Raw genomic sequence first — 27,513 nt, 5'->3', positions numbered from 1 at the left:
TAACAGTTGCTCAAAAATTCTGGGTAACTGCAACAAAAAAAATGAAGAGATTTGATTTTTTCTTTTTTTGTAAGAAATGTGGACAGGCTTGTAAATCTTTTGAGAGAATGATTCTCCGACAGATACCAATCAATGAAAATTCAATTCGTACTTGTATATCTGTTTTTGGCACTGCAAGTAATATTTAGGTGGGGTGAGGGTGGTGGAAAAATCACAATGTTGAAGATTTGCATGATTTTATGTGAAATATTAAAATAAGCTAACTAGAAATAAGCAAATTGACAAATGTTTTGTTCAATATGTACTTGAACATTTTTTTTTGTCTCATGTTGTATTTGTTCCTAATGCTACAGTTTTGATAGTGTCAATACGTCACAGTGCGGATTGATAATGAACCAAAGCAGAAAGGAAAGAGGCAAATAAATGCAAAATTCTCTCTGGTAAGTCTATTGCCTGATACCAAGCCAGCAAAGAATACTTTTCACATACTGAAAACAAAAGTGAAGACTTAAATGCAAGCAAGGCATCTCATGGGAGGAAACAATTAATTTGGTGAGTCACGTCTTCAGCATAGCGCAATACTCTAATACGGCATACATGAAAGAGTTTTGTTTTGCCGATTGTGGCATCACTGCTTTTCCAAGCGACGCAAATAACACATTGCGTTAATCCCAACGCGTGAGCATTGTGCAATGTGGTAATGCTGAAGCAAAGTCACAACAGCACACTCAACATCCTGTTTTGGTGTCATCTAATTGCATTGATGATTTGAAAGAAATGCCGCACTGTGAAATTTTACTGTTGGTCGTGTCATTATCTGTATAAAAAAAAATAAAAAATCTGCAGGTGACTAACTTCCTTTTTCAGTTTTATGATGCTCTTAGCCATATGTTCCTGTTTTTATTTTCAAAATTGATATGTTTGGAAGTGAGAGTAAAAAATGGGAAGAGCTTCTGGAATACTGAAACTGGCCTTTTGGTTTGGATTAGTAAGTCAGAGAGCAAATGGCAGTGATGACCTTTTATTAATTCATTAAAATGAGCTAACACTGACTGTAAATTGCTCTCAAAACTGAAATTTAAATGGAAGCGTCATTTCAACATGTAGAGCATTTCAGTCTATTGATACAACGGGAATATAAGAACATTAAGATTTTACCGCCATTGAAAATATTTCCGGGTCAGCGGCATGGCGCGACAAGAAGCCTTAAAAAAAAGAGTAATGACACTCAACTCTTAAATCGTAGCCCCAAATGGCCTTTTTGACTCACTACATCATTTTTTTTAAATAGGTCCAGTTATCTAACATGAATTAAAGATATGTATAAATCTGTTGGTCCATAAAACAGTGGTAGACAAATGAAAGTGAAATTAAATGATTTTAAAATGCTTCATTAACGCTAACATTTTGACATCAGATATGGAACCTTTAGAGCAGCGGTGTCAAACTCATTTTTGTGGATGGGCCAGATCATACTTATGGTTTCCCTCAGAGGGCCGTTATGATGTTACCGCGTACCGAAACAAACTGATGGGTTAGCGAGTTTTGAAATCAGAAGCCAGGAAATAATTGTTTGTTCAACAATTTATTTTAAAGCGGGAGTATTGCTAAAAAATTAACGACAATATCTCAGATCTCAATGTTGTTAAAAGTGAAATAAATGTGTTAGAAACAGGAAGTTGACACACATGATTTCCCCTTTGCGGGCCACATAAAATCAGGTCGCGGGCCAGATCTGGCCCTCGGGCCTTGAGTTTGACACCTGTGTTTTAGAGAGTATCAAGTATGACTATATATCTTTATCTCTTTTCTTTTGCATTTTTGATTCTCTGTTCTTCAACCAACAAACAATATCTAAATAAAATTGAAAATCCACCATGATGCATTAGGGGGAAGTAATGTGAAAAAACAAACAATTAATTAATCTCTCTCTCTCTCTCTCTCTCTCTCTCTCTCTCTCTCTCTCTCTCTCTCTCTCTCTCTCTCTCTCTCTCTCTCTCTCTCTCTCTCTCTCTCTCTCTCTCTCTCTCTCTCTCTCTCTCCTCTCTCTCTCTCTCTCTCTCTCCTCTCTCTCTCTCTCTCTCTCTCTCTCTCTCTCTCTCTCTCTCTCTCTCTCTCTCTCTCCTCTCTCCTCTCTCCTTCTCTCTCTCTCTCTCTCTCTCTCTCTCTCTATATATATATATATATATATATATATATATATTATAGATATGCATCATAAATATTTGTATTTGCAATAATTCCTTGGTCTCCATCAGACCATTTGCTGAAACGTTCCACTTAACAGTGCTCATTATTTATTGTCATCAGTTTGCAGAAGTGAGATGTACACAAAAAAGAATGTTTTATATTCTGAAGGCAACTGCAAGCATGCAACGCCAAACAACGAAAAAAGGCAAAATTGTGTTAATTTCTCCTGACGTCACTGTGGTGGAGTCCTAAAAGACTTTGAAACATGTCTCAAAGTTTTTACAAACTGCATCGTTCAGCATTCCAGCACAAAAAGTCTCTTGTATGAGAAAACAAAGACCCTCGTGGCAATTGAAAATGTCAAGAGTGATTAATTACAGAACTACTGGCTTGCTCTAATTTTGGTAACACAGTGACATGGATGCATGTAACATACTTGAGGACTCAATGTCCTCAATAAATAACAGGGGATGCCAGGAGCCCCACCTCAATCTAAAAAAAACTTGGGTGGTCAGCATCATGTATCCAGCAAAGCAATGACATCTTGATGAGATGGTGACCATTGATATGATTATTCCGAGAAACTCTTAGGACAGAAAAGTAGTAGCAGGAAGCTCAGATATGTTTTGAAATGGAGGAAGTGAAAGTAAAATGTTATCAGTATAAATGCAGACTGAAGTAAATTACAGACAAATCACTGCTTATTTAGTAAACGGTTTGAAAGTTAATGGATAAACAGTGTAAAATATTTTGCAGTTTTTCTTTCAAATATTCGTGTTAGACATGTTTATCATATCTGACACGGTTGGCACAATTTTGAATTGACATGAGCATAAGTTACAATCTTGGACTTGATCTGTCATAAGCGTAAAAGGAAAAAAAATAGCCTCAAAACAACATGACCATTGGCTTTCATTGGCTTTCAGGGTGATTGAATTGGCAGTGGAAAAAAAAAAAAAAGTAGGGTTTTTCGGTATCCTTACTTTACCCGACAATTGTGACGTTTAATCTACTTTTAGATCGTGCTGTAAGCTTAAAAGAGAATTACTCAGTAATCAACTGATGAGGGCTGACTTTGAATCAGCTGATATTACAGTACTGTCAGCTGACTTTGGCTTCCCACAATATGATAGCCAAGTCACCCCCAAAAACTGCAAGCGCTACCCTACTTTTAATCATTTTATATCTATGAAATACATAATAACTGTGAGGATAAGCGGTTTCTAATCAATGACTGTCGACTAATTAAAGATCTCTCCAAATTTAATACTACACTTAACCTGACAATGAAATGTGGGAGGAAACTAGTAGATCAGTTGAGTCATGCAAGCGTGGAGCAAAAGCAGGAACGGAGATTCCAACAAAGAGGACTAATGTGCACTATTGGCCAGAAAATACATTTTGGTGGATGACAAAAGAGATGATCATACTGATGGCAGAGTTAATGTTCAAAAACACATTCTTATTACATTTGTTCTCACAACTTAAAATATCGTAATGACAAGATTATTCTCAAAAAGGTTCCATATCGACCAAACCGAAATAATGAAACTACTTCATGATGGCACACATTGTATGAGAAGAATTTGAAAGTGACATCGTATGCTATTTTTCCAGAAATGAAATCTATTCTTAAGTGTCTTAACAATAGCTGTCTCTGTCAAAATACACAAAGACACCGAGTGTCAGCACATTCTGCATCCGTTTAGACGAGCTTGTAAATGAGCCACTTCCCACCCCGCCCCCTTTACCCGTGGGGAGTGCCAATGCCATCATTCTTTGCATTACCATGATGACTCATGCGTGTGAATATGGGTGATCATTCATATACGTTTGAACCGGATCCAAGGGAAAAAGATACTCCGCATCAACTTATGTATGATTTATATTCATTGGACTTTTTTTTCCCCGTTCAGTGATGGCTAAGCTAGTTTTTGCCTATCTTTGACATTATAATGGTTCTATGACATCTGTTTGTCACTTGCATCAAAAGAAAATGGTGACTCATGGGTGGCGAAACTGCGTTAATAGGCGGTATTAGCGTATTTTTCTGACTTAGTAGATGTACTTTTTGATATAATTTTGCTGGTCCTGCTACTTATACTCCAGTACAACTACTCTATGTGTATTTAAATTAGAGCTCAAACTCGATCGAAGCAGAAGTTTCAAATCCAAACAGACGTTGTTGGTTACTGTCAACACGATTAGGGGGGCAGGGACTTTGGATGACAGTCCAAGTTCCACAGTTCTTGGTCTCAGTTTTTCTAAAATACATTTCCCCTAAAAAAGTTTACTTATAGTCCAGTGCGATATGATTTTTTTTTTTTCTTCTTCATAGTCCATTTATTGACTGACTGGTGCTACTTACACTCGGAAGTGACTTATATTCCCAAAAATAAGTTATTTAAATTTGGAAGAGTTGGGCCAAAATATGAATGGCTTGCTAAAAGAGTAAAGGCCTCAACATACCAATCCGACGTTGGTCGTTGGAAAGTCGGTGCACCCAGTCTATTTGATGTAGAGTGCCACGTTGTAAAGTCGGAGCCGTTGTTGGGGCGTCTGGGGGGCGTGTTTGGCTGTACAATCGCGTCGAGCTGTCGGGTTAAATGAGCACTGTGATTGGTTGTTAGTTAGCAAATCAGTACACTGGACAAGAAGCGGAAGTGATGACAGCTGAAAAACTGTGAGAATTGAAGCTATTTCTCAAGAAATAAATGAACTTTGCTAATTTTCACATCTCCATGGACAAAATGGCTGGCTGGCCAGAAGAGCGTGAAGACTAAGTAATACACTCGCATTCACGACTGCCGTTATTCAGCATCATTGTCAAAGGCTATGCATTGACTATCGGTGCCGATGGCATTCTTCGGTCATTTTCTGGTCCGACGTGATGACTTCTAGGCCGACACGACAGTTGGTCGTGACGGTCGACATCAGATTAGTGTGTAGAGGGCTTAGTATCAGCAACAGCGCTCTCCTTAACTCATTCATTGCCATTGACGGATATAGAAGTCGAAATGTTCATTCATTTTACCTGAGCTGGCAGTGAATGAATTACGAGGGATAATATCAGGAAACAGTCAACATGGAACAATTTTCTGAAATCCTAGTTTCCATGACACACCACTAGGATATGACAGCTGACAAATTGCACTTCACAAAAACACACGTTTTTGTCCTGCGTCTGAGGCATCTTTTAAATCTTACTTAGTCCATCAACATGTACAATGGATGTCATGAAAACCCTCATTTTACGTTCACCTCATTTGTAGAGCATCTGCAGCCGGCTGGTGTGACAGTTATTGCGGCTGATTTTGTTGTCAGGCTGGTAGAGGCTTGAAGAATTGCCAAAGGATGGCGGGACCGCATGCAGGTCAGAAGTGGGCGCAGGGTACCCTGGCGGTGGGGCCAATGATCTGGGGTCAGTGGGGTGGATGGTGAGTGGGGGTGTGTTGTGGTTTTGATTGGAGACGGTGGATGGTCTTCTCCTCGATCGAAGGGCCTGTCGCTCAGAGAGTTGGTTTCTCAGCTCTGATACACGTTCTTCTTTCTGAGGGCACATAGAAGAGATTAATAAATCCCCGAAAATTACAAGACCACACTCATAAATAGACCAAGTAGCACAATGAAGTGCACACTGTTCCTTTTAGTGAGCTTGCAAAATTACCATTTTAACATGAATCAAGAATGTCAAATATATTCATCTTTTTTATACCAAAATGCAAGTCAAAGAGGAAAAAGACCATCTGTTTTTTTAATAAATTTTTTTAATCAGCGCCAAGTCAAAATCCATCATTTGTGATCTTATGGGGGTGTGGTGTGCCCATGGCATGGGTAACTTGCACATCTATGAAGGCACCATTAATGCTGAAAGGAGTAACATATTCTGCCAACAAATTTATGTTTTTTTTTTCCACATGCCTGTCCCATCTTATTTCGCAAGACAGTGCCAAGTCACATTTTGTATGTGTTAAAACAGTGTGACTTTGTAAAAGAGTGTGAGTGCGAGATTGGCCTGCCGGCAGTCCAGACCTGTCTGCCATTGAAAGTGTGTGACGCATTATGAAGCACAAAATACCACCTTGGCAACTTAAATTGTACATCAAGAATGAGAAAGAATTCCAGCTGGAAAAATTCAACAATTTAACATCCTCAGGTGTCAAAAGCATTTTGAGTGCTGTTAATAGGACAGTTGATGTAAAAACTGTAGCAAGTAAGCTCCTATCCCAGCTTGTTTGGAACATGTTACAGACATCAAATTCAGAATGCGTATTGTTTTTGGGACAATTCTATTGGTTAAACCAACTGCTGATTACGTTTATGAATCGACAAAGAATGGCCCCTCTTATGGCAGCCCAGTTTCCTCCCAAAACTCCAACATTTGCGGCATTACAAAAACATTTATTTGAGGAGTGGTTCATCCAGTTGACATTGTGGTGCTGAGGAAATATAAAAAAAAAACTTTGTCTTACTTCTTGTATGATCTTTTGGAGCTCCTTGTTCTCTCTTTCCAGTTGTCTGGATTTCTCCTCGTCGTTGTTGTTCATGGATGAACCAGTCTTCATGGTCTCTTGGGCGTCTGACTGCCACTCACCTCGTGTGATCAGACGTCGCATCTACAAAGTATCCCCCCAAAATTAAAATAAATAAATAAATTACAAAAAAATAAATTACAAAAATAAATAAAAATATAAATAATTAAATATAAATAATTAAATACAAATATAAATACAAATATAAATACACATATACATATATATATATATATATATATATATATATATATATATATATATAGATATATATATATATATAGATATAGTTGTTTTTTGACCACAATTACATTTCCGTGCATCAAATCGAAAGTAGCCACACTTTCTTCACAGATATATAATTCAAACGTGTCCATAGAGGAAAATAATGAACACACCCAGAGGCTGACAAAAGAGAGCAGGCTTGGACAGGAGTCAATTCCGACACAGCAAGCCAGGGACAATCTACAGACCATTACGTGATATATTATAGCAGCTCAGATAGCGTAGAACCCCGATGATAGGCCATTTATTAAGGAGTCTTTTGATTGCTGTTTTAATCCGCATGAAAAGACGCGGCGGGCAACCGTGATGTGATTTTACCTTAGGAACAAACAGAACCACCAGGGTGATGTAGACAGAAAAAACGATGGCCAGGGAGGCAAAGGCGAATGAGGCGTCCTGCTGAGAGGACAGGATCATGGTGACGGGGGCTGTGATCAAACAAAGCACCTGAGGAAAAGATAGATTGATAAAACTGTTAGGACATGAAGGCACGGTGGACGGAACCGTCACTCAGCAGTCGAGTTGCGGCATGCAAAGCCCAATGAGATGTTTGTAAAATTCTGAAAAAAAAAAAAAGATTGATGCTCATTGTACGGACTACCTTCTGGTTAATGTTGATAAGATTAAGCAGATGCATTTTAATTTGAATTCTGAAATGAGAAAATAAATGACTTTCATTACTATAATACGTCATTCCCTATGACTTGATGTTTTCATTCCCTCAAATAAAAAAAATGTTTTTTTATCTTCATCTTCCTCCTTGCACCACGCGTTATTGAATTGGCTTGTTGCTTCTGATGACCTTGGTTGTGTTATGCTGAAAAGATTTTATGCTGCATCCGTTTGTGATTGTGTGTGACATTTAACAAAGCTTATTCATTTTCTATTCAACGAAAAAAAATCGGGGGTTTGGTCTGAGAAATCAGGAAAGTAAGTTGAGAGGGACATTAAAAGGCCACTGGAGCAGTTTGAATGATTTTCTGCAGACTGCATTCAGAGTGAATCGTTAGTGTTTCCATTTTTTAAAAGAAATCTATTTTTGTAGTTTGTAATAGCAGCATCGTCCTTTAAGAACAAGATGATGAAACAAATATGGCGAGCGGGTAAATAATAAAATTATTTATGTTGTGACAGATTGACATCGTTTTGTGTCACAAAGTACGTTTTTATTCCGCCTATACAAAAACACGAATTAAATCCGACCCAATTTGTTGTTGTTGTCGACAAAAAAAATGAATTAAAGTCATAATAAAAGTGGAACAAGAACTGTGTTTGTTGTCTCCTTTGCTGTAACACAGCGCGGTGCTCTCCTGCTGATTCAAGTCAACAAGAAAATTCTGAAAGAGACACTGGAGCAATCTCCTCCAGGGCCGAAATGCAATTACTCAGTGGCTGCTTACGACAAATCGATCCATCAAACTGGACCCGCTTGATTTTTCCATCCGATGGTAAAACGACTCAGGCAGAAATGAAGCCACGTCCATGCAGTAAACATTTCACGGACATCAGAACAGAACTGAAAGCCGCCCACTTTATGCATCAGGAAGCCACTCAACTTTCCAAATACGTTTGTCTGGCTGAAGAAGTCTGTCACCTGCTTTAAGTGGAAAGTGATTTTTATTCACTCCGACTGTTATAAGTGACAATAGTTTGAATTCCAGTGGAAGTGAATTTTGGTTACGCAACTGAATTCAGATGACTGCATTAACAATGACGACATAAAATCATAAAGAGGGTCAGAGTATATTCTAAAGTATATTCAATGGAATTAAATTTATGCGATGAAAGCTCTACATCCGAAAAACTTGATACTCACTACAACTTATGTGCACATCTCTTCTGTTGCCTACTTCGGACTCTGAAAATATTTTAGAACAAAAGTTGCAATATTTTTTGATTTGCTAGTCATTAATTGCCATTTAAAAACATATAAAACATTGTGATTAAATTAGTGAAAAATCATGATCCATTGTCACCAAAATATATTTATATGCATTCCCACACATATTCCGAAAATATGATCGCCCCAATATTTGGGCTTTGATAGTCATCTTTAAGCCTTTGCCTCTTCATAATGTTGAGACCTCATTCGATGCTAGCTCTTCATCGGCAAAGGCTTCAGGACGTCTATAAAATCTAAAATATGAAGTGGGCATGTTGATACATATGCACATAAATTTGGGTAACAATCAATCACGGAATTGACGTGATTTTTCATAATGTTCTTAGAAAATAAAAAAGAAATATATAGCAACTTTAATTTGAATATTTTCAGCGTATGAAGTGGGCTTCAGTAGAGATGTGCACATTGTCAACTCTGCACACTGTCTATTCAGATGAAGGATGTTTTATTTTATAGTGGTGTGTTGCTCAAGGCATGTGTCAGACCACCACCCAAAATAAGGTTTATTTTCATTTTAATTTTTAATCCTAAAATATAATCATTGTTGTCCATCAATGTTTTTAATGTACTGTTCTAAAAAAAACCCTGAAAAAAAACGTAATTTATTAATAAATTAAAATTATGATATTAAAATTACTTCAGTTAATCACAGAAAATTCTTAACACACGGTTGCAATAACAGCAATGTAACAATTTATTAGTAAATGTTATCGGAATATCTAATTATTGATGTGGGTAAAGAAATTCAAACCTATCCGGTCTTATGTGAAAAGTAATTCCCCTTTGACCACTCCAAAACATTTTTTTCTTTTTTTTAGCCATTTAGAGATGGGCTTTGATGTTTGAAGTGATCTTGAGCTTGGGGGCGCAAACTGATGAACGGTCGTTCGCCTGCAGGATTTTTTGGTAGACTGCAGAATTCATTGTTCCATTAATCATAGAAAGCCTTCCAGTCATCCTGTAATAGCAAAGCAGCTCCAGACCATCACAGAGCTACCACCATGTTTGAATGTTGGCATGTTTTATTTTTAGTTATTTTTTTCACCATACAGTCCACAGACTTGGGGATCACCATGAGAAATTAAATTAAGGGTAATCACAGTTAACTGATTAAATAACAAGACGAATCCATAATTTTTTCGCATAGAGCCAAATAGCTTTGGATTTCTTTCCACGCGATGCAATTTTTAAAATGATAATCATCATTTACACCAGGGGTGTCAAACTAATTTTTGCCGATGGGCCACATCGTTGCTACGGTTTCCCTCAGAGGGTTGTTATATCTGTGAACCTATATAAATGTATGATCACCTTACGTTATCACATACACACAACAAATTGATGGAAAGCCAGTTTTGAAATCAGAATCCAGTAATTAATTGTTTGTTAAACAATTTTTTAAATTTATTTTTATAAGGGGAGGATTTGTAACAAATAAATATAAATACTTCATATCTCAATGTTGTTAGAAGTGAAGGAAAAGTGTTAGAACTAGGTAGGTTGACACACATGATTTGCCCTACGCGGGCCACATAAAATACGGTCGCGGGCCAGATCTGGCCCCCGGGCCTCGAGTTTGACACCTGTGATTTAGACAGTGTCTTTTTTTTTTTTTTCAAGTTGCCGTGTTAGGAAATCAAACTTGGCTTGATGATTTGAAACACTGGAGTGTGATGAATATGCAAAAAAAAAAAAAACCTCAATGAGAGAAACTACTTCATCAAGGCATTGTATATCAGGTGCGTTGAGGACATATTTTACCTCGCCACATACAGGGTGTCGACCCAAAAGTCACTATACTCTTCTTTATTTTCCATCTTGTTGTTGGTCACATACGGACAGACGTGAGGCTATCAGCATTTGACAGTTTAAGCGTTTCCGTCTTTGAAAGCATATCATTCCCTTGCCCCGTGACTTGCAGATTGACATTCGAGAAGCGTGGCAAAATCGCCGACTGGCAAAAAAAAAAAAATAAATGTCCCAGACTGTAGTTCGAATTGTGGCTATTACACTGATCCAACATGTCGTACAATTTATGCTTTCATCGAAGGTTTCTGTTCTTGACGAATGTCAATTGGCGAGCCACGAGCAAGGGAATGATATGTTATGATAGGATATGAATGACTGCAAAGCCTAGGCTGTCAAACGCTGATGGCCTCACGTCTGGCTGAATGATACCTGAAATGAATGAGTTTCAAAAAAAAAAAAAAAAAAAAGGAAGTGTACCATGGCTTTTGCGGCACTCGGTAATTTTACAAGCGGAGAGGAACTAATTAGAACATATATCATCCATGATGGCTGTGAAAATATAGTTTTACATTTTTGCCTCAGAGCAATCCGACACTATACTTGTGTCTACTGTGCATGATGAATAAAAATAGCTCACTGGATCTGAAAAAAAAAATATTTGCAGTGGCGGTTCTAGACCAATTTTTCTGAGGGGGGCTGGCTGGGGCATCATTTAATTTTACCACATTGCAAAAAGAAGGAAGCCTGCAACTGTAGTATATTATAATAAATATAGACTCATTTTAATTGGTTTATTGAAAATAAGACTATACCCAGCATAAAAAAACGTGAATTCTCAATTTTTTGGTTTAGCGTGTTTGTGAATATGGTTGACTGGCTTTAGAATATAATGAAGATATTGTATTGAATAAAAAAATGTGTTCGCTCAATGTTTTGTTGTTGTGGGCTTGCTTGATTTTGTTTGGTGGTAAAATTCAGATAGGTGCATGTAATCAACGCATAAAGTTAGCGAGCTAAATTAAAGTCTTGTTTTTTAATGATACATTATTGTTCTTGGAATTTGTTTCTTAGTAGTTCTGAATGCCTCTCGACAGGTAGTAACTTCCAGCTTGTGGTGTTTCTGTTTTGATATAAAAGATGAAAGCGCAGCAAATCCAATTAATCATATCGTTTAACTTAAAAAGATATCGCTAATCTTGATGAATTATCTTTTATTGGAGAGTTGTATTTTTGAAGGAATTCATTGATATGCACGAAACTTACAAGAAACCTATTGCATCATACCCGCTACTGTCAAAATGCTGTTTACTGAATAAATAAAAAAAAAACAACAACAACAACAGACAAAACGAACCAGAAACAGTTAACCAAATATTTTCGTTATTTTTGTTACTGGAAAAAAAACGAGTGCTTGACTCTGTCAGCGGTGACATAATTAAACCAGTGCTGCAGTGACAAGCCAACAAAGAGAAAGGACAATTCACTATGAGATGACAGGTGGAGAAGATGAATTGGATGAGGCCCGCGATAGACTATTAGAGTGTGGCAGACATGAGAAAGGCGTAGCCGGGGCCGGAAATCGATACACATCGATCAACAGTCAGTCATCTCTGTGCCAAAGCTTAAAAAAAAAAAAAATCTAATTCCGAAGGGCAAATGAAGAGAAAGAACACTACCAGAAGCAGGAGTACCCTGATTTTTCTGTACGTACATAATCAAAACTCACTGGAACCAGACAATGAGATTGAATTAAAAAGATGTAGCAAAAATGGATTATATTGAGTTAACAAATAAAGCTATTTCCATCCCAAAAAAAAAAAATTGTTAATGAAATATATCAGCAATAGTCTTAAAAAGCAAGAGGAAATTGAAGAACTCAAATGTGCATATAACAAACAGAAAATTTGTATCCTCAAACAGATTTAAGAATGTACATTTTTACATCTATAATATTTTTTTTATCCATCATCAAGAAGGAAAATATTCAGTTGGCTAACTAATGCATGTCAGCAGAAAAAGAGTATGAGTTCATGTGCACGCAAATACATTAAGAACTCCACCCAATTCAAAATGTGAGCTGTCCTTTGTATGACTTCATTCCTGATGATAAGTAAAAATCACAACTCTGTCATTTCAGTGTTTTCATGGATTGCCGCAGAGCTGCATTGTCATTTTGGGACATATGAGGACCCACTGGCCGCCTTTGCCTTTGCTTAAGTGCACAAATTAGGCTGGAGGTGAGCTTCACCCGGAAGCATGATGAAGCTTGCTCAATGGAGTATGAAAAATAGGAAGCAAAAAGCAGACCATTTTTTTTTCTTTTTTTAAGGATGACTGTACGACCATGCATCAGACGATGTTTGTCAAACTCACAGCAACATTGTAGATGGCCATGCCCACAGCTCGGTGATCGTTGATTTTCTCTGTGGAGATAGACTTGGTTTCGTAAGCCAGGAAGATGCCGAGGAGGAGCAGTAAGCCTTTGTAACCGTACACCACACCTGTACAGACAAATTGAGACAGAATACTCAAATATGTATTTACAGTGCCTGAGGTCAATGTGTAATAAGTATTGGAGTAACACAATTACATAAGTAACCCAAAGTCAGTACAAGTAAATAAAAAGAATCAAAAGAAGTAATGCAAAGCATTGCAATAATTCTAAAATATTAATGTTGTAATATAACAACTGTATTTTTCGGACAATAAGGCTCACTTAAAATGCTTTAACTTTCTCAAAATTTAACAGTGCATCTTATAATCAGCACCTCGTGAGGATGTCCAATTTTAGTTGAATAAAGTTTGACTGATTTGCTACCGGTTTATTTCCAAATTGTACACCAGCATCATAGTGATTGTACAGGACCACCGTAGTGAAGGGCTTTGGCGCTTCATTTATAAATCAACAAGACCATGTAATGAGAATCTCTTAATTTCATGAGCTTGGCAAAATGAAAAATGAAGACTCATTTCTGAGCCAATTCTTTGCCATCTGTGTTCACACAGAGATTTACACAAGAACGTTCCAATTTGTATAACACATATTCACACCCTAGTCCAATTAATATAACAGATTCAATCATCGCTACAATTAACTAAAAAAATACCCAGTGTGAAAATCCTCAGTCTCAATCTTTTATTAGAATCACAATGTTAACGCTAACCACCGTATCCCTTTAGTTTGAATGATGAGGTTGGAATTTAGTTTCTGTGGGTGCGGTTTTGAGATTTTAGGTTATTAGAAGAAGGAAGGTTTCATTGAACCACCCAGAAACTGTGTACTGTATTTTGTTGGTGGAGAATTTTTTTCCACCCGACATTTACGATAATCACTCAAAACTGCGAGGAGTTTCAAACGTGAAGCTGGCATTGCCTCGGCAAGCTTCCACCGAGGGAAGAAGCGAGAGAGTGGAACGAGGAAAGGAGATGCAAACCATTCCTTCGATTGATACGGTGGTCTCCACTTGTATCCCGTTAATCGTAATTTGGTAGTGTGAGTAAATAAGCAATTTAGCCCGCTGCATTCTGCGATCTTAGTAAAAGATCGCAATTTTAATGAAGCACACACAATATGTCCACTAACAGGACATGCCAACAATTCCATAACGGGGGACCATTTTGGGTTCCAACGAGATTTTGTGTTGTATAGAGTTTAAAAAAAAAAACCAAAAAAACCAAAAAAAAAAACAACTCATTACTCCACGGCGAAAAATGCAGTAAATATTTTTTTTTGTATCTATAGTGAGATCTTAAGTCATTGACCCCCATATATCCTATTCAGTTATTTTCCATTGCACTAACTATTCTCTTATTTATCTAATTTATATATTTAACTGAATTCTTGTTGCATTGCATTGGAGAGGGGAGCTCTCTAATCTCGTTGCACACTTGAGTACAATGACAAAGAGATTTCTGACTTCTGATTCTGAAAACATCTGATGTGTATTAAGTAAAATGTTTCAACACTTTTATGACAGGGATTTTGGATCCCTTAGGGCTTAAACGTTCACCAAATGTTGAGTTGTCTCACAGGTTAAGAAAATATGATATGTATGAGATGAGACAAAGCATATCATCCCGGGTAGATTATTGTAATGCACTTTATTTTGGAGTCAGACAATCCTCCATGAAGCATGTCCAGTTGGTCCAAAATACTGCTGCTCACCTTCTGACTGGAGCTTAGAAGAGTGAGCACATTGTGGCCTCTGGCCTCCAGTGCATTTTAGAGTTAATTTTAAGATGCTTCTATTCGTCTTCAAATCTTAAAAGGGCCTCACCCCAGCGTACCTTTCAGCTCCACCTTTGAAATGCGCTATATCAATAAAGTTGTTTTGTAATGTATTGATCATTTTGCTTTCCTTTGGGTTTCAGAAGCAAAGCATAGAATCTGTGTGTGATTATGAGGGTGGGTCATTTTTGATGTGATGATGATCAACCTACCAAGCCAGGTGTTCATTTTTTCAGAGCTGCAGTGCTCCAATAATGGCTGGATTAAAACATCCAGGTCTCCTTTTGGAGCTTCTCGGGTGAATTTCTGTTTACATGCAAACAACATCAATACAGGTGAATTACACAGGAATATTGTATATTTTAGCCTATAGAATAAATTATGGAAGAATACTATAACAATAAAAAAGAAAAATAAGCATACTAATACAATGCACCCTGATAAATATAGTATGTGACAAATCTCTCTCAAGAGCGTTTGGGACATTGCATTTAGGTGCAAGTAAGGATTTTACATAAATAATGAGTTAAGCAGTAAAACCACCCGTTTTTAGCCATCTCAGGGGGCGGCCATCTTGTCACTTCTGTCCACTGAAAATGACAGTTGCTCAGGGCTGAGGTCATGAACAATCACGGCTCACCTGTTTTGTGAAGCTGAGTCACGAATGGCCGTTATCTGAGCCCTGAGCAACTGTGATGTCATTTTCAGTCGACAGAAGTGACAAAATGGCCGCCCCTTGAAATTGAGAAAAACGGGTAGATTTTACTGCTTAACTCATTTTTCTCAAACGCAATATTAATCAGAATGCCATGTTTTGAGTAGCAGGCTTGCATAGAACGTATACTTGTAAAGAACATTTTGGGGTAGACGTCCCCTTTAAGATTCTGCTTGTTTATTAATAATAAAAAAAACATCTTAATACATTTTGGTTATCATCACATTTATTTTTTTTCTAGTCCTGATTTTTTTTATTTTAACGCTGAAATTTACTTACATAGCACAATTGTGGCACTGGGCATTAAACTGAGCAAGTTATTCAAGAAAATATGACGGTCTCTTAATTTTTTTCCATGCCTATGTGCGCGTGTGTGTGTGTGTGTGTGTGTGTGTGCATGTGTACATCATAATATTTATGATTCATATTTGCACAGCTGAATTTGTGAAATTACTGAGCGACAAATTAAATGCAAATATCATTAATGATTTATTGTTTTACTGTACATTTAAATTACCATGACTAATTGACAACAGTTTGTTGATTCTTAAATGGAATTGACGAATCCACTTAGATAACACGTTCATGTCAGACAAAGTTTCCATCCGATGGTGCAGCATCCAATAAATAGTTTGGCAAGTTTTCAATTTAGGAATCAAATGACATCCTGTAGCTAAACTGCCATCGTTTTATATATTGTAAAATTGTTAGAGACAATTTTGGTCATCTAAATAAAAATGCAAAACAGATTTATTTTGTCATACATGTGATGAACCGCATATTCCTTTCCAATTATTAATTATTTTTTTTTTGCTAATGTAATTGCATAAATGTGCCCTTGCACCATAAATATATGTTCAAATGCCAGTCAAAAGCTGTCAGCTGTCGATCAAAGAATTGTTTGTTGATTGCAACATGACTTGCTAATCATACCTCCACCGTGATATGTAACGGATCCACAATCTGCCAGATCATGAGAGACAAGAAGTCGATGCCAAGCAGGACACCAACAGTTGCGTAGAGCTTCCATGGCTCCAGGTGCTGCAGGGAAATACGAGGGTCAGGAAAAGGCACAAATCCCCTCTCGTTATCTAACATTGTGAAAGAAGGATTTATGAAAGCCACAAACACACCCGTCAGAGCTGCTCCAGAAACAATGAGCCATCACTAACTGAGCCCAATTCAATCTGCCCTCAAAGCACTGGGCCATGACAGCAATGAGACAAAAAGACCTCCAAATGGGAATACACACCCGACTGGATTATTCTGGGAAAACAGGTGTTGCTTTATGTTACTATGATTAAGAATAGAATGATTTTCTTGGATTAGGACCAATGTAATAAAGCGGGCATTGATTTTGTGCATTGCTTGACATGATCAAGGTCTGTGGTTATGCAGATTGGAGAAAAATGGCATCAGTGGATACTGAGCCTCAGTTGCGACACAATGACATACCCACACGTGCATTCATTGCTAGTAAAAGCCGTGAAGAATAAGATCATACCGGTTCAAATATTTTTACATTGCTGTGTTCAATTACTAATTTTAAAAAGTGGGCTATGGGAGCCGCATCTTCGGTGCATTTACAATTACCATTAAAAAAAAAAAAATCACACACAACCAAACTAAAATGGAAAAGAAATATATCACTTAAAGGATGACACTTGGGTAGTCTGCGCCGCTGTGGGTGTGAAGAACACAAGCAGACCATGTGAGGATAAATCACCACTGCGAAAGGGCACTTGGAGACTGATTGTTTGTGTCTTTGTGTGACCACCACCCAATAGCTGAGCTGCAGTTCAGGGGTGAGATTTTAAAAATATAATCATGATAATGCATTAAATTAATTGATTCCCATGATGATTCTTACGGTTTTATGCACCCTGTCATCTTATTTATGAATTTAATATTATGACATCCAGCACATATGTCCACAGAGCTCAGAATTAGCCTTCCTCCACTTTGATCTAATTAACTCATTCAATCCATAAGACATACATATATTTTTTCAAAAATGTAGTCCCTGCCTCCCAAAGACGTATTTATACGTCTTAGCCTTTTTTTTTTTTTGCGTCATAACTCCGTGTTTTTATAGCATTAGAACACAATATTCTGTTGGCCTCGCAAAATCAGTCAAAATCCAGAAAAACGCGGGAATTGAGGCGTTTCCTCTCGTGAAAAATTCTGGCATTAAATGAGTTAATCACAATCACATTAGACTACCTGCACCACAACTTAGACCTACTTCCAGCTGTCATAAATTTAGTCGACTTTCTGGCCCTGTATATACTCAATAAAAAAAAAAAAAAAAAGGTGACAGCAGGCAGTATTCGAAGTCACCACCTAAATGACAGCAGCACCAAAAGAAATTGCATCTGATTTTTTTAATACGCATGGTGAAGCAATGAGCATTTCATCCGATGTTTACAGAAGTTGGAGTTTGGGAATTAAGTGTATTAATGTACACGCCAACCATTTTCGTCACAGCTCAGTAATATAACCCCTCCTGATTGACTTTGTACTGCTAAGGCAATTCATAAATATTCAGCATTGGTGCGGCATCTCTTTGCTGGGAGGAGCCATGCTCTTGAATCACAGCATGCTCATCCTCTAAGATAGTCCTGTCAACAGTGAAAGGCACGTGAGACATACGAGGACGTCGCCGTTGGGACCAATCAGAAGAGTTTGTTGGCTTGGCAGAATGACAAATGGATGATACGGAACGCTCAAGGGCAAGTCGAAGGCCAATTGGGAACGCGTAGGGTGAGTAAAGGTAAAAAGATAACGGTTGATTGGGGGATACATCATCTGCTGGGGGAGCTTGCCCTTGAAGGAGATGATGATTAAATAAAGCTGAACTTTGATGCTCGGCAGAGGAGCTTGGGCGAGACTTAACTTTGCGTACAATAAATCCCCATCCACAGCTTCCCTTTCACAATTACCTTCTTCTTATCCTTCTTCTCATCCTTCTTGGTGAAGACGGTGTGGACCCACCAGATTTTGGTGAACATGCTGCCGTATGCAAGGCTGAAACCCAGACCCAGGAGCCAAAGGCGGAACTATTAGAGGAGCAAAGATATAAGCGATCTCAGAATCTTGGATTAATAGATCAAACAAATTAGCCAAATCAGCTCCACGGACACTTGCCATCATTAAGCTTTGTCGGAGTTTAATAGACTTTCTGAAGTGACCTTGAAATGAAATGAAACTTCACAGAGGTTCTCTCACCTGGTACCGGCATTGTGTATCGGTGGGCAACACAAGGGAAGACCTTCAATTAAGAAGGAAATTAAAATGGCAAAGGCAATTACTGTATCTTCGATAAGGGGCTAGTTTTACAATATCATTAGTTTATTATATTCCCTCTCAGGGGGCAGCTGTGACACTTACACAAGCCTTGAGGTCACTTTTTTACTTCGATTAAAGGCGGACAAACTATTCATATCGAACATTTAATAACTCATTCGCTGCCAGCCACAGTAAAATAAATGTACGTTTTGGCGTCTATATCCGTCAATGGCAGTGAATGAGTGAACAATGCACGGATATAACAGTTTAATAAACAATTGGATGATTACAAAAATGTGATAAAAATGACAACACTCACAAATAGGGATGGTTATCGATATGATTTGAATGATAGTGCTACTCTTAATGATACTGCTTATCGCACCTGTACTTTAACGGTATTCTTATCTGTACTCGTTTCTTAGTTTAGAAAAACACTAAAAGCAAAGTATTAAAATTAAAATTTAGATAAAAAAATACTTCTCTTGTAACTACAATAAAAGGTTTACTGTTAAACATATTTTTAAAAAAAAATGATCAGGTGCACAGTTTTTATCTCGCCGCTGTCCGGCATAAACTCCCTATGCCCGAATATGGTCAAATTAATATCTTTTCACAAATTGATACAAAGGGTCTCGCGCCACTTCAGCTTTTATTTTGAAACTATTTTAGCCATATTAAAATTCTGAAATCACAAATTTGCTCAAATTGCAGTATTTTAATGATTTTTCACAATAATTGTGTAACACGTTAGAAATATCTGCAAGCGTTTGCATTTTCAAATGATCACTTCCAAACCAATCCTAGAAAATCACAATGTCCCATCACTGGTAAGCTATTTTTAGAACCGCCCCATGGGCTACTTATGATGTCCCTGGGGAGGGGGGGATTACCTGGTGCCCACTTTTGAGATCCTTACTCGAAGGTAAAATACTCTATATGTATAGCAAAACTACCTAAAGTAACGAAAGAAAAAAAAATAATATCACACAACGTGTGTTGAGTTATCATCGTCCGTGTGATGTCGGACTTGCAGTATCTCACAAGACTGCAGTTTACTGAGCATCTGAAGGATTAACTATGTAGATATATTTATCGTTTGCTTTGTGTGTGTGTGTGTGCGTGTGCGTGTTTTGTGACGCCATCACAGAAGGGTACCATTGATAGCCAAGCGGAGGAATATAATCGAACCATGAAACATGATGAGCAACATGGAAAAGCAGTGGCAAGCATCTGTTCTTGTTCTAATCATAAAAAATAAAATAAATGACAGCCCACAGAAAAGTGAGCTGCTTAATTTTCAAGACAAAGACATGTTTGTTTTTTTTTGACACATTTTTTGTTTTATTTGTTAAAACCTGACGGACGTACGTCCAGTCCAGCTTTAACGGCGGTTATTTACATTTACGCTTGTATAGCACTTGTTTTTTTTTTAAGTGTAACTAAAAATGGTGTATGTTAAGTTTAAAAGGATTTAGGACTGTGGTGGTTTGATTTACATTTTTAAAATTACTGAGTCAATATGGTAAATACTTTTTGTAATTGGTTGACCAATATTAACTTTGAAGGTTAAACTGTACTATTTACTGGTACACTCAAATAGTGTTATTACTTTTTAACATGTATATTTATAAACTGATTAATACAGATTAAATTGCTATATCCTAAAATAAGTAACAGCAATACTTTATATGAAAAAACTCACAGTCAAAATCAGTTTTTTTTTTAATTTTATTATTTTCCATTAATTTTCTTCAAATTAAAATGTCCCGAATCTCTCTATGCTAGTGTTGTAGCTTATTTCTTTTCAGACTGAGGAAACAACGTTAAATTGTAACAGAAAATAGCACAGTACAGTGACGAATGCTTTTTTTCCCCACCGAAACAATCTGTAAGGATCTATTTAATAATTTAGTTGATTACTTAGTACGGCACCGCAGTCAGGGTGTGGATTAGCCCTGTAATGCCTTTGCCACTGTTTAAACATTAAAATGAAAATCGATCTAACCCCTGAGCCCAGTGATTAAAGATGTATCCTGTAAACAAACCTTAATTTGTTTCACCTGAGTTATGTGCCAGTACTAGGCCAAACATTTAATGAACACAAAACTCGGAGTCATTAGCTTGCCAGAAAGTTTCTTGCAACTCCAGTTCATTTGCATTGACTTCAGTCCAAATATTCTATCTACTAGATTTTCATTTTCAAGCGGAAAAATGATGGTTTTGTAGATTTTTTTTTTTTTTGCTCTGATTCTGAATCTTCCGTCGATTTTTCTGCAGCACATCAGATTTCTTTTTATTATATATTTTTATATTTACAACATGTATGAAATAAGGGTTAGGAAATGTTTTCTGAAGCATCATACCTATAAATTACAACATGGTAAAATTGTAAGATTGTGAAAAAAAAAAAAAGAAAACATCTAATTAAATAGGTGCTGAAAATACATTTAGGGTCACATAAAGCTTTCACAATAATTTGTATCAATGAACTATAATCTATATCAAGAAGTTATCTAATAAAATTTGCTGTTCACCAGTTTAATTAAACAGTGATTAATTTATAATGTATTACTATGAGGGGAAAAAAACGGTAACAAAATGAATTCTGTTCAATCTTACAAGTTCCACTGTTAGTATGTCTACAAACAATCATATTTCTAATCATTGATATCCCAGAAAAATTACAATTCCAATATAGCGATAAACTCCCCTTAAGCTGAATAAATACTACCCCGGTTTGAGTATTCCCACCCCCAGAATCTTAAATAAATCAAACAGGTCATAATTAAAAAAAAATCATAAAAAGCAGGCTTCAATGTTTTTACATTCCAGTATGTAACCCAAAGGGAAATTGTTACGAATGAAGAAACCTTAGTCGTATATTTCACCCCTAATGCGTATTACATAACATAAGAGGATGTTGAATACTCATTGTAACATAGTTAGGACTCAGGATTTCCCTCGCTGCACTTATGGGACCAAAAGCCACCGATAAAAACCTACCGTATAAATGTCTATATTAAGCCCTGTCTCCATGGCAACTGTGTGAATGCTGTGGATTCACTGGGAAGGAAATTCAGATTTATTGAGAGAAGTTGAAAGTGTACCTGACAGACAACAGGGAAATGCTTCCTGCGGACATGAAGACCATCAATGCCCAGCGGGAAGATGGCAGCAAGAGCCATCATGCAGCCCACTGCAGTCATGTTGTTAAGGTACGGTTGCGAATTCTGAATATATCTGCGGCCAAAACAAAAAGACACATTCAAGGCCAGAAGTAAACATTTGCATACACGATTCATTCAGTCAATATTCGCCCGATCAAAAAGCTTTCATTCATTGCTGACACACACAAAGCTCTTCATTGCCATTGTCGCACCTGTGACGCAGGCTTGTATTATTAACTGTCGCTACATCATTACCAATCATCATAGCAACCCTTAGATACCATGCAAATAGAATCTAGGAGCTGTGAGGCGAATGGCAAAGGCTTCCGAGACATTTTATTGCCACATCATTGCGGCTTGGATGCTTTACTGCTCTACATGAATTTTGATGAACAATTACGACATCTTGGAGCCAATAAGTAATAGGCTGAAAAAAGTAATAGCTCACCGCTTGCAAATTTGGTCCGCTGATTGTGTTTGAAATTATGAGCAATACTTACTGTGTGATTCAAAATATAAAAAAAATCTGAAAAACACATTTTTCACATGCCATTGTGAATAACAATTTTTTTCCCAGTCAAGAAAGCATTCTCAGAATAATATCTTTTAGTATTCCCAACAAGCAGCTACATAAGAATCTCATTTGCACATCCAATTTCTGACGAACGGAATCATTCTTTTGTGCTTTGTCATCATGCTTAATGCAAACACAACATTGACTCTTTTTTTGCAGCATTCCAAAGCCTGCTGGGAAATAACTTGCCCCTTTAACTGCATATTATTCCACTATGTTCACTCCATTGACTGTGTTTTGTTTTGGTGCTGAGTAAGTAGCTCAGTGAAAGCTTTGTTCCCAGAAAACAAGTACCAGGTAAAAGTTGGAAATGACACCCCAAAGAGCAGCGAGTGTGTACCAAAAACAGTAACAATGCAATAAAGCAGCTAAAAAAAACAAAAAAAACAAGCAAAGTTTAGGATCCACCAAAACAATTGGGGCTTGAACCCTGCCACATAAATTACATGAATGCACAACGCCTGAATAAATAATGAAATATTTAGAGATTTTCAGGAAATTTCTGTCTAAATTAACCTGCACCATCATTAACTCATTTAGTACCATTGACGACCAAATACGTCCAAGATCTTTTTTTTTCTTTAACACTTGGCTGGTCGTAAATGAAAATGAATTAAACATGATTTCCTGCTGTTTAATATTGGACAGGTAGACGACAGCGGTGCAGCCTCCAACAGGCAACTGTGTTCATGCACAGCGTGACGCATGCCGAGTGGCAAAACAATGACAGAAGGTAAAACGACAAATTTGTGCTCCATTACTTTCTACTATCCAACCGTGTAAATCATCATTTTCCCCTTTCGGCAACCACCGGAAAACATTAAGTCTAGCAGTCTAAATTGAGCTTGATGGACATCAAAAGTAATGAGCTCATGTACCTGACACTGCTGTTGTAGATATTGAACGTCAGGCAGATGATGCCCAGCAGGATTCCCAAACCGGAAAACACAGACATGGACACAAATAGTTTCTGGGAGAGGTACCGGAACTCCTCAATGACCATCGTCTGGTCTGCAGGGGGTCCAGGGCCTATAAATGAAAAGACAAGGACAATGAGAATGTAGAGGTTGTGTGGGCAATGATCGTTGTCGTGAATCATACGCCACCGGTTCAGTTATTACTGAGCGTGTGACTCAATTAGACCAATGGCGCAAGAGAATGGGTCACGGTTACACTATATGTCACATCAACGATCAGACTTGGAAACAGAAAATGGTTTGCTCAAATGACAAATTCCTGAGCAGTAAGCTAAGCGCTGTGTATGGTGGAACTGCAATTTGACAGACATGGAAGCAAGGGACTCCGGATTCAACGGACAGAAAATAGTGTCCAGTCTAGAATCGACCACAATTCGTCACATCCCATTAAATGGCGACTGCTCTCATTTTCGGGTTGTGTTGCGGTCGTCAAAGACAATCAGACTTAGAGTCCATTTTTAAAACATCTTAAAACATACGTCTCGGCCATTGAGATCATAAATCAGTGAAACGTGACAACCACTCACAGGAATTATTATATTTATAGTTAAAGATGTTTGTGTGCGATTCTTATCTTTTCACATATCGGGGTGATTTTGTATGGTTTCATGCCTCATTACAAGGAACACTAAAGTCTCCACTGAATCATTTTTCATTTTAATTATTTGATCTGCTTCGGGTTTTATATGTGTTAAACGAACTGCACACTTAGTTAAGTACACTTCCACAAGGTACAATGCAAGAGCTGTATTAAAATTGCCATTAGTTTTTATAGACACTGTCAGAGAGCAATTTATTTGGATGAGTTTATTATTATGGGTGACGACTGCTTGAATTTGGCTTTGAAACTTCTCTGTACTGTAGATGAGTGAATGATATGCTGCCTGACACCCTACGGGACAGGTGGGCAAACTAAGGCCCGGGGGCCACATGCGGCCCGTTAAACGTTTCAATCCGGCCCGCCAAACTTGGAAAAAAAAAAATCAAATGAATAAACCTTGTTAATGTTTCATTTTCTAAATAGTGTGGTTTTTCAAAGACATATATATTGTTGCAATGCTTTTGTTTACTTTCATTTAAAATTAAAAAAATTAAAGTATTTTTTTTCCTCGATGAGGTGAGGTTACCAAAATACTCCATCCATCTGCTCCTGGTCCGGCCCCTCTGTCAAATTTTAGAACCCATTGTGGCCCGCCGATCAAAAAGTTTGCACACCCCTGCCCTACGGCTATATAACATATCCCCGCAGAAGGCAAAAACAAAGGTGGGCCATTGTTACAATGGTGAATGCAGCCGATGGTGCAAATAACTGTAATAACGAAAGCTTCAAATTTGAATGAATATACCAACATCAAGTTGCTGGGCAGAGAAGTACGTTGACAGCCGAACAAGCTAAATACACCAGTCAGTTTGTCGCTTATTTTGGTTCGAAGCGAGACCATGATAGGATGATAGGATCTCTTCAGAATGTGTCGGTCACTCACTGTGGTCGTGGTTTTCTCACCCAAGCACATCTTTCAGTCTTTATTCCGGTCAGGGATCAGATAAATGCCACAAAATCCTAACCCTGCCTCAAGGTATTTTCCCTTGGCAGAGTAACTTCAGCAGCACAGCGCACAAAGAGACTTTCCTCTCTTCTGATTTCTTTCAACCTGAAATTTTTCTTGTAGGCACACTGCGACCTGCCAGTACAGCTTGTTGAATGCCTCTTGGATGCTTCTTGGATTTATGTACTGTACATGATGAAAACATAATCATCTAAAGATCAAGGTCTGTAAATGCGATGTACTTAAGTACTGTTAAACAAACACTACCAGTACACACACGCACACGTTTTCATGTGTTATTGGGACACAGATGTCTATAGCGACCGTTGGGGACCCACTCTGGATCTCAATGCTGACCCATTTATGCCGAGTTATTAAAATAAAAGTACTAAACCCATTATCGACTTTGTTCTATTCACACTGCATTTTCTTGGGTGTAATATGGTTCAAAAACTGAGCCTTAAGAGTGTCAGGTTAAACATTTCTCACGGTCCTGCTTGGCAGGTGCCTTATGAGAGTTGATGAAATGACTCGAGGTTGCTCCACAGCGCTTTCGTTTTCTGCTACAACTTTTATAGTAACTTTTCATCTGATGATAGTGGCGACATCTGCTGGTAGCACTTGGAACCACAAAACTTCAAATTCACTTGGCTGGTTCTGCTGAACAAGGAGTTGGAATGCAGACATTTTTGGTGTCAGGAGAATTCAGGCGAATTCTGGTCACTTTGAAGCGTACTTATTCCACCTTCTTGGGCACATCAGGAGTTGAGGGAGTGACTTTTGGGTTTTCCCTTTCAGAAGTCATTCAGAAGAGATTTTACTCCCTTCCTGATGCAACCCATCCCCTTTGGTACAGGGTGGGGACAGACGGTAGCGATAAAGTGTCAGGTCAAGTGGATGTTCCCGGGATTTCAACCCCACTCCCCATTTTCAAAGTCAGTGGTGTTATCCGCTGAGCCATCCAGCCTCCTTGTGGTAACAATGCAGATAAGGACATGACCACAACGCTGCCCTCTCGTCATCGGATAAAGAGAATCATCTGGCTGAGATGCACTTTTGGCAGCTTCATCCAGGATTTGGTGGAACAGCTTTGAGCAAAGGGATTTGAATTGCTCACCGTGCATTTGGGATATTGGAACATACATGAGTGTGCATATTTCATTGGCACCTGCTGGTGTTTCTCAGTGCGATCACCAAAAACTCCACTTTTCAGGATGGACTTCTTAAACTCAGTTGCTTTTGTTACGAGATTTCCATTCGGTATTAAACACTGAGTTTTCCCTTGACCTTAGAAAATATGATGCACGACGCAACTCGCAAGTACGATAAAATTTTAATATATGCATGTAAGATTAATGGATGCTTACTGTGCTTTATCACAGTTCACTCTTTCCAAAATGTTTGTGTAGTTTACTCAAAGCACCGTCGATAAATTGCATCTTTAAAATGGTACAGGTCTTGTCTAATCATCACTCGGTTTCCTTATGGGAAACATTTTTTTTTTTTGCCCCCCTACCTGAGACATGACTTTGGAAATAGATCTATGTCTCGAAGAAATGTTTATAACTCACTTGGGGGCAGCGGAACAAGAACGATAAAAACTTTTTGTTTTGGCTTTAACCCAGTATGTTTTTTTACCTGTGCATGTGTGTGGGGAAAATATGTTGAGGTTCACACTAAAATCTCTCCCTGCCCTTGATGGTGCGATCGAGATATATGTTACCATGGCGACAAGCTCTGTAATGGTTACCACGGCAATATGAGTGTGAGGCGCCGATGCAGCAGTGGTTGCCACGGAGAGAAGAGTTTTTGAGCAAATACATTGAGGTGAGACAGAGGAAGAGCCAAGATATGAGAAGGTTAGACAGACACAAACAGAAAAGAACAAATTGTACAGAGCGAGAGCGCAATAAGGAGGAACACAAACTTATTACACACCCGCATCTGTTCAATAAAGGAAGACCCACAATGGTCACGGAAATAACTTGAAACTGAAAAGTACAAATATATTGTAGAAAAACATTACTTACTAAGCGCAAGTGATGAAAAACAGGCAATTCTTTTGATTTTTTTAGATTTTTGTGGACCAGAAATATAACAAAAAAATCATTAAAAATGACTGGACATTTTTTATTTTATTTTGTTTAGTGAGACAACCTTTTGTTTCAATTGCTGAAATTTCCGTGACCCTAGAGACCTTTTCACCTGTCATCAAACATCGTGTATTTTGGATCCAAACTGTTCCAACTGTTGCAGAACAGATTTTTCTTCACTGCCTGGTTTTGCTCTTTTGCGGTTTTTGGTCATCCAGCGTTTTGTTTTTAGCCATTTTTCATTCGAGGATCTACTGTATGA

At 37.8% G+C, this 27,513-nt stretch overlaps 1 protein-coding gene across 7 annotated transcripts in view; it reads right to left on the bottom strand.

Moving 5' to 3' along the window:
• Positions 1–4,758: 4,758 nt before the first annotated feature.
• Positions 4,759–27,513, bottom strand: part of gabbr1b (gamma-aminobutyric acid (GABA) B receptor, 1b) — a 128,950-nt gene continuing 106,195 nt past the window's right edge. For 6 of the 7 annotated variants that reach the window (XM_088278575.1, XM_088278576.1, XM_088278574.1 and 3 more), the window contains 9 exons: positions 23,513–23,663; positions 22,001–22,133; positions 18,545–18,661; positions 16,536–16,643; positions 15,100–15,193; positions 13,033–13,160; positions 7,326–7,454; positions 6,663–6,806; positions 5,399–5,740 (listed from right to left, as the gene is read on the bottom strand). In XM_088278575.1, the coding sequence (XP_088134701.1) occupies positions 5,453–5,740; positions 6,663–6,806; positions 7,326–7,454; positions 13,033–13,160; positions 15,100–15,193; positions 16,536–16,643; positions 18,545–18,661; positions 22,001–22,133; positions 23,513–23,663 (1,292 nt within the window). In that variant the 3' untranslated portion in view covers positions 5,399–5,452. Of the gene's footprint in view, positions 4,785–5,398; positions 5,741–6,662; positions 6,807–7,325; positions 7,455–13,032; positions 13,161–15,099; positions 15,194–16,535; positions 16,644–18,544; positions 18,662–22,000; positions 22,134–23,512; positions 23,664–27,513 lie in introns of those variants that run through there. The other variant, XM_088278573.1, reaches the window with a different exon arrangement.

The sequence above is a fragment of the Idiotropiscis lumnitzeri genome, chromosome 16 (genome assembly GCF_059441095.1).
Source record: "Idiotropiscis lumnitzeri isolate Australia: NSW breed Sydney's pygmy pipehorse chromosome 16, RoL_Ilum_1.0, whole genome shotgun sequence".
Lineage (NCBI taxonomy): Eukaryota > Metazoa > Chordata > Actinopteri > Syngnathiformes > Syngnathidae > Idiotropiscis > Idiotropiscis lumnitzeri.
This window is presented reverse-complemented; position numbering and strand designations above follow the sequence as displayed.